We start from the raw sequence: 12,399 nt of genomic DNA on the forward strand, positions 1-12,399 counted from the left end.
CCTGGCTGGATCCCGCTCTCTGGGATGCTAGAACACTAGTGCTAGTGTGTAATATGTTGCCACCGTGATGGCTTTGCTGTAGAATTAAAATTACATTTCAAACCCATGCATACGCCGGCTTTTCCCAAAGCGCACCTTTTGCCATTGCTCTCGTCTGCATCAGCCTACGGAGATGCTGGCAGATCCTGTTGACCGTGGCACCGCATGCCCACAAGCCTGCCAAGTTTCCTTTTGCGGAAAATCAACAAAACCAAACAACCTAAAGAACTAAACAGGCGGCGCGACCGAGCAACCTCCGTGCGGTGCGATTAAGCCACGGAAAATAGGCATTACATTTATTTTATGACTCTTGATAAAGCATTGCCGCCGGAGCTAACCGAGCTGCTCGCACACACACAGACACATACACAAGTTACCCGACAACCGCAAACTATGAACCGGATGACCTTTTAAGCACTTTCGCATCTGCAGGCCGCTTTAATCGTGAATCATAGGGCCAACTTCTGCCGCACCAAGGCACAGTACCAAGCCTTGGTAGGTAAGAAAACTATGTGTACATTATTTACTCGGTGCACGCTGGGGTTGGGCCTGGTGGTCGGGCCACGGATGCTGGCTACCATTTTTACACCGATTGGACACTACCGTACGGTCGGACAGGAAAGTTTTGTCATTTTGGAAGCCGAAACGCTTCCACAAACGCTTCAACAAACGCAACAGAGTTCCTCCGCCAACTTTTGGTTCAAATATTTCCTTCATTCCATTTTTTGGTGGCCGAAACTACGGTGGCTTCGACAGTGCAAGTAAATATTTGCTTGCGGTGTTGCGAGGATTACAAAGTTAGAAAACTTGTCACACTCACCCACAGAGACACCGCAACAAAAACAGTGACCCTTTTGGCGCTTCACATACACATTAACAACGGTGGAACTATTAAAACTTTTTTATTACTGTTAAATTAACAGTTGTTGAACCTGGTTCATTTTCTTTCTTTGCACCGACCGAACTTGGTTGGGGCCGTGTATTGCAATTGAATTGGATTGAAACTTTAAATTGTTTTGAAGTTGTTGAGTACAAAATTATGGTAGCTTCTCATAGCGCACCGCTAGAAAGCACATATGTGAATGGGTTTTTAATACTTTGGCAAAATTGTGCCATATTTATTCGCAACCCTGCATATAATATAACATCAATCCCAGTTGGTTGATCTAATCTGCCTCGCCATTATTTGCACTGACTTTTTGTCATATGCTTCATGCTACATGTGATTACCACAATACCATTAATCTAAACTTCCTTGCTGTCCTATCCGCTAGCTTTAATTCGTAGTGTGGCAATTTAAGCATGTTTAAGTTGTTTTGACAATAATGATGATATTGAGTCCCATCTCATACCGCGATGCAGTACATATAAGAACTTTTGGAAATGTAGTTAACTTGTTGAAAATATTTAAACAAAGTTTTGGACCTTTCATTAAAAGACACTAAGACCACTTCATTGAGCTAAGCAGTTATTTTTACTTTTCGGGGTTCTCAACATTCCACCAAGGACATCTTCAGCTTGGAATGCTCAGTGTAATAACTCTTTTCCAGGTAACTTCATTCAGGAATGTACTTTTCCAACCAGGAGGTCATCTTCCTAGTGGGGTATGGACTTATGGCATCTTCATCACGTGCCGCAGCCATCATATCTATACGGTTTTTCCATTGTCTGGATATCAGTACTCATCTAGCATGTGAATACGCACTCCTTCTCCACAAAGATAGTCATAATTCCACCAAAGAAATTCATTAGCGAGTACACCTGAGCGAGCGAGTCGTCCTCTGTCAGCATAGTCAAAGACTCAGGTTCGTAGAGGACTACCGAATGTACATATAGTTTGGAACTAGAAACTGCTGAATCCCAGGAGTTTGTGAAGCCCGTAGTAGGTACGATTCTCCTCAACAATGAGCTTGAGGATTTTGTTCCTTTTGTTTTTAGCAGAACTCCTAAAAAAACAAACTTCTGCAGGTAGCAGAACTCCTCTACCATCTCAAGACCGTGTCCGTCAACTGATAGTTTGCTTTCGAGGCAGTCTCTATCACGGCCAAAGCCTCCGGCAAGTAGAAACTTTGTCAGATTCTTTGATCATCAATCCAATCCTATGGGCCTCGCGTTTTAGTCGGGTGTACGCCTCGCACACCACGACAGATGTTCGTCCATTGATATCGATGCCATCGCAAGCCAAGCCAAGGAAGTAGAAAGATCGGGTCAAATCGTGCACCGGATGTTGAAACCGAATGACATCTTCCAGAGCGCTGTTGAACAGCAAACAGAAAGGTCCGTCTTAGTCCTCGATGAGATTGGAACAATTTCATGAGCGACACTCTCTACTTGCATCGCACACCGTCCATTGTGGCCCTCAACAAAAGTATCAGCTTTCAAGAGAATGTGTAGGACGCCTGGGAGTAGGTGGTCCGTGGGGATCTGGTGCTCCAAGCATGTCTTGAAGATCTGCCGTAGCGAGAAGATTTGACTCGGACACTGGAGGAGTGACACCTAGTCCGACATCCGTTGTTCAGCGTAGTATCGAATAAGGTTTACTACCCACCGGCCAAGATATCTCACATTCCCCCTATTTTACAGCTTTTGCGTTAAAAATATACTTGTTAACTGTAATAATAACCGAGCTCACCCGGGATAAGGTGCCCTTTCCCGGTTTGGAGAAGGAAATGTTTCCAAACCAGCGTGAATTGTACTTATTTTTGTAATTTAGCTTTAAGCAATACGGCCAGGCCGTTCTTTATGAATAAAAAAAAAAACTGTAATACTACGAAAAATCTTATCGACAAAATCTCCATACGTTTTTTATAATAATTCAGACAAATTGCTTCTTTTGCAAATAATGATATCTTCATCTTTTGTATACCATTTAGTCGGTTCGCCCGTCCTTGTTTCAGAGAAACTACCTCTATGGAAATTTAAACTGAAGGCCAAAAGACAACTTCTACACCACCACCAGACAACTTCACCATACTAATCGATTCTCTCATCAGACTTGAAGATTTCTTGATCAGCCCAGATCAGCCTCGCCTGGTCATATGAGTTTAATTATGCCACCCGGAACTACTTTTAACCCCCTTTACCCTTCTTTCATTCCATCCAACAGGTACGGACCTCACTTTGAAACTGATAACGTCACCAACATCACGGTCCAGAATGGTGATACGCTTTTTTTAAGCTGTAGGATAAGCTTACTGCAGGACAAAACGGTGAGTCAGCTGAATTTAATGTTTGCACCCCGTACGCAACACATGCTGGATGTTGGGAAAGTTTGTTTTGCGCGATTTATTTTCATTTTGTGGCCACAACGAAACTGCACCTGTCACGGAAATGTGCAACAAAATTGCCGATATCACATTTCGGCTCCATTATTGATTATTTGTCGATGATGCACACGGGCGAATGTTGATTTTCCATTTTCCCTAGCTCGAACTGTTTTTTGCCTTCCCAAAGTAATTATAATTATGTTTAACTCATTTTGAAAATTTAATTTTCAGCAAGAGCCGTACATGCCGATGCTGATGCATGAGATATCCGAAAGGGAAGTTTTATTTTGTAAAATATAATACATCTCGGCGTACTATACATTATTTGTTGAATAAATAATAGATAATAAACTTTATCTAGCGATCCTAACTTTCACTTGCACAGTCCAACACATTTTCAATTGTAGCTTTCGAAAAAATAAAAGTTGCTGCTTGTCTCAACTACAAGCAGATTGTGCTAGTGTTTTCTTTTCTTTTTTACTCTCCTTTTTACTGGAATGTTTCACGAGGAAACGAGCGAGCGGGTCCGCATCGAATGCAAGCGCGCTCCGCCATAACTTATACACGGCGCAAACCGATGTCCCAAGAAAAAGTCAACGATGTTAGGTGCAGGAATCGTTTCCTGCAACGAGAAACGGCCAAAATTTCAAAAGAAAGCATGAAAAGAAATTTATACCATCCCATGAAATATACTTTCTATAGGTTAAATTCAATTTGTGAACACGAGCACTCGGTACAAGCGTTTGCTCGTGTCGCTGTTAAACTTTTTCGATGTAAGTCGTCTATTTTTTTTCTCACTCTCTCTCTCTCTCTCTCTCTCTTTTGCTGTCTATTGTGTATAGGTATCGTGGGTACGGCGAAAAAGTGGCGACACAGCTTTGCAGCTGTTAACCGTCGGAAAACAGACCTACTCCGGTGACTCCCGGTATCAAATCGAGTTCCAGTATCCCAACAACTGGCGTCTCAAGATTTCGCGTGCGAACAAGAACGACGAAGGTGTGTACGAGTGCCAGATATCGACACATCCTCCGAAAGTTATTATTTACTACCTGTATGTTAACGGTAAGTGCAAAAGACGTTTTCCTAGATTTTTACATATGAAGCTTTCGGATCAATCTGGAGGTACACTTTGTTTACCATTGTTTCGGTGAACCGTATTTCGATCAAACGAATTTTAATCGATCGATATCGGATAACCATAGACCGATATCATCTAATGTAACTCTATTCCTTCCTTTTATAAGAATTAAAAATAATTTTGAATTTATTCGGCGCGATTTGGCAATTAGTTGAGGCAATACATTTGCACTTATTTATTGATAGTTTATCAACCGTATGATGGGAAATTGTCCTCTATAGTGGGAAAATTATCCAATATGATCTATATCTAGCAAATTATATTGACTAATTTAAGTAAACTGCTCTCTAACTTTAAGATAACGATAAGTACCACCTCTTACCACAACACAGGTTTGCCATGCGATACTCTGATGTGTTAAGCTTAAAAATAAAAGTTAAAAGACTGCGAGATAGTGGCAGCATCGAATGACATTCTTCCACAGATTCCACCGATTGACGTATCTAATCTGAGCAACATGATTCCAACGGGAAAACCGAGTCTCATTTCGTGGTATTCTTTTCATAGCAAACCAAGAATCTCTGATTGGAACCGGTTCACGACATTTAAGAACACTGGTGCAACTCGCATATGGCCAGTTCCACTAATACCGACGAGAAGATTTAGGGATTACCTTCCGTAGCAGGGAAATCGAGTGAACCTGAAATAATGTATTAATCTTAATGTAGCTTCCCAGACTGAGCACATACGGTAGCTCAGTTCGTACAAATTATTCTAATTTCGTATACTTGAAAACACTTAATAACACTAAATTTATATTATTGTAAAATTTTGTGTTATTGATAAATAGGATGGTAATCAATACGGACTGGCCGTTCTTAATGAATAAAAAAGGGATGTTAGGCACGACGTACCTAGACGGTGTAAACCATAAATTGAAGGCTTACCTTCTGCAACGCGTTTGAGATGGGGTGAAGTGCAATACTAGGGAATCCATTAGGGAGATTGTAGTGCTGACTACGGTTCTCCAACAGACGAACTCTCAATCAAACCTGGTCTAATCACATATCGAGTAGATCGATATTATGGCTTCGAGTTGGAGGATTTTTTTTGTCAACCCTAGCTATCAAAGTGATGCTTGTGAACCGAAAGTGTATAAAAATAGAAACAAAAGCAATTACAGCTCCCATCGATTTCATTTATCTTATTTCTAATTATGAAATATTTTAGCAACGTTGTATCCATACAGACGTTTCTTCTCATTTTGATTCTTGATATTCTCCTTCCTGGTCATCATGGTAGATAGAATGTAAGGCCAAAATCACAAAAAATCCAAATCCGCCAGGTTAAGCGTACTGTGTCTTCACATAATAAGAATATTTGCCGTTAACCACTTCCCGATATTTGATGTGGTGTTATGGCTCTGGGGCGGTCCGGTGGCCGAGGCGACAGCGGCGCCGGTCTTCACACGGCAGGGCCGGGGTTCAAATCCCATCCAGACCGCCTCGCCTCCCCGTACGTAAGGCTGACTACTTTTCTACGGGTAAAATTAAGTCACAGAAAGCCAGAAATGGCAGGCCGAGATCTCTCGAGGTTGTAGTGCCAAAGAAGAAGAAGAAGAAGTTATGGCTCTGAATCAAAATACAAATGTAGATTTAACAGCAAATATTGCATTGATTTCTTTCATGACAGAGATTCACAAATTGACTTGTTGCGAATTGCAACGTCTGACCGGTGATAAAAAGGCGAAAAGGTTTCTAAGTTTACTCTTCTTTATTCTACAATTGTTACATCCATTTGGAGCCACTTAAAAATTCGTCCGTTGCCCCGGCCAGTCAGAATCAGACAGGAACATAGAAAGGATCAGAGAGGAAGACCTACGTCGCCCGACAATGCGCCCTCTCGCGGCACGTAGCGAAACCAGACGATCAGCGCGTAAGCAGTTCACGAACGATCGCGTCGGCACGTGACTAGACCGATTAAAAAACGTTACGCTGTCCGCATATCCGCATTTAAAGACAATTCAAATATCCTAGTGATCTAGAAGGTTCGTTTCTCGGTTCCATTCGCACTTCAAAATAGGTATATTTATCTATTTGGTAATGATTAAATAAAGTGGCTTGTGAGTCCATAGACAATTAGTAACATTTCATAGAAATCCTTCGAAAATGCTCTAAAATCCACAAAAAAACATTACAAGACATATTTTTCGTTGGTTCTAGCTGAAGGTAGTTAGATAGTAGGTAAGTATAAATGCTTACGTTAAGTTGCAAGCTCTGCGCCCTGTCTGATGGATAAGCCAATTTGACCACCATAATACCGATTTCTACATTTAGAGATCAATGTGCTCATTCGAACATGATAATAAGGACTTAAGTACAATTTATAAAAAAAACCTATTATGTATTCTTTGAACTATTTTTCGATTGTGTGTAGTACAAAGACCCTAAATATTAGGACCCCTAGGTAATTGTTGAAAGTATTACCTGTTTGAAGAGGTTCATCTTGTTGGACAGTGAGAGAGAGAGAGAGACAGTGTGTCTTCTTGTTATAATTGGGTAACTCATTAATACACCCTAAGATTTAGTTGTGATATGCACAGGTGGCGTCTTTGATAAGGTGTTTCCTTGCATGTTAAACTGTATCATTTTACAAATTAGAGTACACATATGAATTCTGCATGAAAGGTGAAATTTAAAAGGATATTTATTCTACCAAAAGCTGTTGTTTTCTATACCAGTTATTTGTGTAAAGTCCTTTCTTTATAAAACCGTCGTTCAACGAGAGATGTTTTTCAATCGGACAGTCGCACACATTGCGAAGGCAACTCATTTTGCTCTGATACAAAAATAAAACTGCCACGATCATATTCCCATTCATAACTCCTCCTGCGTATTATCCGATGCTGTTGGAGTTCCGCAAAATCAATAGCTAACAATTCAGTCCACACCATTCGAACCTTCGTTAGCACGAAAGATTTCGGCCATTTGTACACACGATACCCGTACAAGTGCTGTACGTATCCTATCAAGTATTCCTAGAAGGTACTATTATTTATGTTGTCCTTGTGTATTTTTGGGGGTTCCTTATGATGGCCGTGCACGTAGACCGCATAATTCCTCGAGCGTTATTACACTGTTGCCACCAGGAACTACTTTGCCATTCTGTGCCACTCGCCACGTGCAATCAGCTGTTGTTGAGCGAAAAACTTCGCCAACGTAAAAGTGTAACAACTTTACTTCCAGTCGGAATCATCTCACTGATTCGCAAGAGCTGGCCCGCCCAATATGACACGACCATTGTGTCATTAAGGTCGCATTCAGTGGATGTTGTTAATACACGTATCACTCACAGTGGGAGTAACCGAGAGTGCGAGAGAACAGTTCCAACTAAAATAGGATACGGTTACAATTCCAATGAAACCGGTGTCATCGTTCAAAGAGTGGGTTGAAATGCTGTAGCTCAGCGATTGAATGTATGTATGTAAACTCCCTCAAATCTATTTATTCACATACGCCATTTGAAGAACTTATAAAAGAATCAGCCATCTTAGCAGCAAACTAGGTACATTCTGAATAGAACAAAGCAAATAATATATACATAAAAAGGCAAGAGTCATGCAGCATACGTTACGGTGTACGCTCTATTTGTCCCTTTTGCCTGAATTTAAAACCTCTTTTGTGTCGCATCTATCGCATACTCCAACGAATGAACTTCAACCTACGTGTCAACGCCACAAGCCTTCAATCACAAACCCCACAAACAATTGCTTTTATTCGTACTGTAAAAAAAAACCAGTCCGATGGACAATATATGCAAGCCCAGCCAGCCAACCAGTCAGTCAGCCAGCAGAGCTTACATTGCGCCCCAGAGCTTGTGACCGACGCCAGCGGAAACGACCGCCCTTTAGTCAAGGAACATAAACTTGCATAAAATATGACAGTGCGCTGGCGCTCATTTGTTACGATCGGGATCGTATTATAAATTTTCCGCCGCTTCTAGTGGCGGTATCCTTACACGACTGCCACGATAGACAGCCAATTGCCCTGCGTCGTCGACGACATTGCCCGGACACACACACACACACACACACACACACACACACACACACACACACACACACACACACACACACACACACCGAGCGGGAACGGTCGCCAAGAAGTCAGTGTTACGCGACTGCTGGCGTGGCTTCATGCAAAATTATAAGACCTTCTGGCCTATTGCGCCATCGCACCGGTACCAACCTCAGTGTGTGTGTTTCTTTGAGTATTTCTTTTGGGCACTAGGGTTTCTCGAACTGCAGCCTATTTATGTTCGTTTGCTTCAGTGGTTTTATGAACCAAATGTTCAGCATATGCCGTTTAAAATAATAGATACAGCCATGTTTTGGCGTTCTACGGTACTTGAAAAATGAGTTCTATCAGAATTTTACTTTTAAAATTCCAACATTTTTATATAATTAACATACAATTTAACAAGACAAACATTTGACAAGGCCTTACAAAACTAAGGGTATATCAAGCCAAAGTAGGTTGCTGAAGAAACAATCTGCAAAGATCTGTCGAAGGTCAAGTACCGACAGAATTGAAGATTTTCCTTCACTCATTCGTAATCATTCTTAGAAAAACAGACGAACGGTGTAACGTCATGAAGATGAATATGTCATTGACTTCATTTTTGGATTTCTTTTATGACCTTATGTTTATAAAATCATAAAAATAAGGCTTAATATTGTGATTACATTTTGGGGAAACAATCCCATCTTTGTAGCCATTCAAAAAATCGATTCAAAGTTTTTGTCTGTCGTTCTTATTAAAATATGGCCTTAGTTACATGTGGTATAATAATATAAGACTATTTACCAAAAAAAACTATTATTAGGTGTATTATTAAAAAAGTTAGATTAACGTGTTTTTATTCTTAACTTATGATTGGAAGTTTTTTGAACAAAAACAAAATTGATATAGAAAGGTAAAAAGGTTAAGGTACTTTTGGGAAGTTTTGAAAACCTAGAAGCAGTATCGTAAGCAATACTTTGTAAGTCGAATATCAAAGTGTTCTTTTGTATCGTCGGCGGTGACCGAAGCGATAGTGGCACCCGTCGTCACACGGCAGGACCCGAGTTGTTCAGCTTATTTACCCTAAGGAAAGTGAAAACCTGATTCCAGAAAGCCTGAAATTGCCAACTGGACACCTTTCGAGGGTTTAGCGCAAATAGATGTGAAAATTCTATTCTCCGTCTTTGTACGTGTTATGTCGTTGTAACAAATATTTCAGAACTTGGTCCTGAGTGAAAATCACGCTGAGAAAAAAAAATCTCAAACCCCTTTGCTACCGTAGATGATTTCGCTTGCATTCTCTTCGATCTAGGCATTCGTGATTTGAAACCGTGGTGAAAACTTAGGGAACCATCTTCTATAAGTCAATCCAGTTCCTGGCAAACGCTGATGATATAAACTTCATTAGTGTGAGGCTCTCCTATGCTGCAGAAGCTTACCAAGGGATTGAGCGAGCGGCACTAAACCTCGGGTTGGAGATTAGCGAGGTCAAAACAAAAATGATGGTGACACCATCAGCAGCCCTACCATCAAACACTGATTTATGCAGGGGTGATGTACAGATAAGTGACCGCATCTTTGAAGTCGTCCAAAACTTCACCTATCTGGTCATCTGGTATCTGGTCAAAAGTCAGCCCCGACAACAACATTGATGTTGAGTTACGCGCAAGGGTGATGGCTGCCAGCCGGGCATACTACAGGGACTGTATAGAACATTTATAGTCCCAGTACTCCCATACGCATCTGTGACATGGACCGTTTGCAAAACTGACGAAATCTTAACCACGATAGAGAGGAAGATACTAAGAAGAATTTTTGGCAACGTATGTGTGGAATAAGCACAGAGGGGCTCTGATGTCATCACCGTGCAGCGAAATAAACTCACCAGCGTCCGTTGGGCTGATCATGTCATGAGAATAGCACCGGACGACTCAACCAGTAAAGTCGGTCAACATGGACAGAGAAGATGTACTGGGCGTGGATGCTTCTCCCCGAAACGGCCGATATAATTGGTTGGTAGACGACGGCGCTAGACCGTGCGCGATATCGAGGATTGTTAAAGCAGCCAAGACCGCAAAACGGTTACAGCGTCATAAGGAAGTAAGTGAGCAAGCAAGAAAAAATATGGAAAATTTTAGATCAAAATTGATGTTTAGAGGTGTTCTACAGTTTTGAATCTGACAGTGTTTGATCAAATAGTATCAAATAGTTTTGTTCTTATTTGTCATCTCCTTTGGCTATGTAGCCTACAAAAGCCATCACCTGTCACCTTTGCAATGATTTAATTTTACTCATACCATAGATAGCTTCGAGGCGAACGAGAAGACGGTTTGGCCGGGATTCGATATCCAGTCCTACCGTGTTAAGACCGGCAGCCACACGATCCTTGGTATTTTATTTTACAGTCCATGCTCTTATCAATTCGTAGTTTAATCCCGTGAATTAAGTTTCTCTACTCATTCACTCTTGGGCCGGCTCTCGGACAGACGTTTCTCCTTAGCAAATCAACAAAAGGAAAATGCATTCCAAAATTTTCTCAGCTGCTAACGGAACGTGCTAAAAATTCAAATTTACAATCCACCTTCCGCGTCATTCTCGCACGCAGATAAAGAGCGTCTTACTGTTCTTACTGTTTCTTACTTTTTTACTGCTGTTCTAGGATTTTCACTGATCGTGATAGGGGAGGGACTTGTGATATTCACGCTGGTTTACTCAAACTTGTGTTGCTCGCTGGGCGTTCAGTTAGTTACTGTATATTCATTGTCCGTTTACATGATTCATTCGTCCGAGTTCATTTTATAATTCATTCAAACTCATGGAAGGTGCCTTACTTTGCTATAAAATTCAAAACCTTAACCATGATTATTCTCTGAAACGTCTAGCTATCAATTCATACCATTACCTAACTCAAATTGATATGAAAAGCATATTCAAATTCCAACAGCTGTATTTCATACCTTTCATGAACTATCTCTCGCTCCTATCGACCGTCTATGAAGTGGTCTGTGGCGTTTTGCTCTTTTTATAATCCTTTCACTTCGTTGATAACAACCATTTCTGTCCCCACCAAGGTGTATGTATTTAGAAAGTGATTTTTTGTCGATTTGACAGCACACCATTTTAGTCGCGATATGTCACAGTTTGTTTACTAAAACATTTGGTATGGGGATACCAACATGAAAAAACAGCCTTGATTCTCAGTCCTTTGAGCAATTTCGCTAGTTTATGGGTCATTTTCGCATATCAAATGTTGTCCCGAAGAGGATTGAAGATATTTGGTTGCATTTTTCGTCAAAAAATCGCAAGCGATACCACCACCGGCGCCTCCTCCGACGCTTCTATCATTCTTCTCAATACCCTTACCAATACCCAGGTTGAGAAATGTCAATTTGCAACTCTACCTCCTATATCCATATACCTTGGTCCCCACCGACCGACATCCAAATTATGACAGTTAAGTGTGCATGCCAGTATTAGTTTACATCGTTTGACAAATTCTAGATCATTAGAGAAAGCGTAAAACATTGTAATTTTCTTCACGGATCCCGGATCGTTTACATTTTCCTGCTTATTTTACTCCTCACACACACACACACACACACAAGCTGCGGTACGTGCATTTTGGACCATCGCTATAAAGTATGCACATTGGCCCTGCCAAAAGTGGAACGGAAACTGGCTGAAATGTAGAGCAAATGAATTGGGCGTTGCTCCAGGAATGTGAAACTAGCCAGTTTTTCATTCAAAATGTGTGGAGCTTTCTTTTTTTGTTTCGCCCCACGCAATCAATCGGATCGGAGCATTTGGGCGGCTTGGCTTACCAGTGGTGTGCAAAGCGTAATCGGAACCATTGCCAAAATAACTTTTAAACAAAATGCAATCCTAATATCGACCCGCAACACAGCACCAGCATCCCACAAACAACGAATCGCCTATGTTTTATTTCTTTACGCTT

General features: G+C 41.1%; 1 protein-coding gene across 5 annotated transcripts in view; it reads left to right on the top strand.

The window, feature by feature from the left end:
* LOC118517674 overlaps window positions 1–12,399 on the top strand; it is a 99,483-nt gene that overhangs the window by 54,933 nt on the left and 32,151 nt on the right. For all 5 annotated transcript variants that reach the window (XM_036064068.1, XM_036064069.1, XM_036064067.1 and 2 more), the window contains exons 5-6: window positions 3,146–3,248; window positions 4,148–4,367. In XM_036064068.1, the coding sequence (XP_035919961.1) occupies window positions 3,146–3,248; window positions 4,148–4,367 (323 nt within the window). The remainder of the gene's footprint in view (window positions 1–3,145; window positions 3,249–4,147; window positions 4,368–12,399) is intronic.

Source organism: Anopheles stephensi, chromosome 2 (genome assembly GCF_013141755.1).
Source record: "Anopheles stephensi strain Indian chromosome 2, UCI_ANSTEP_V1.0, whole genome shotgun sequence".
NCBI lineage: Eukaryota > Metazoa > Arthropoda > Insecta > Diptera > Culicidae > Anopheles > Anopheles stephensi.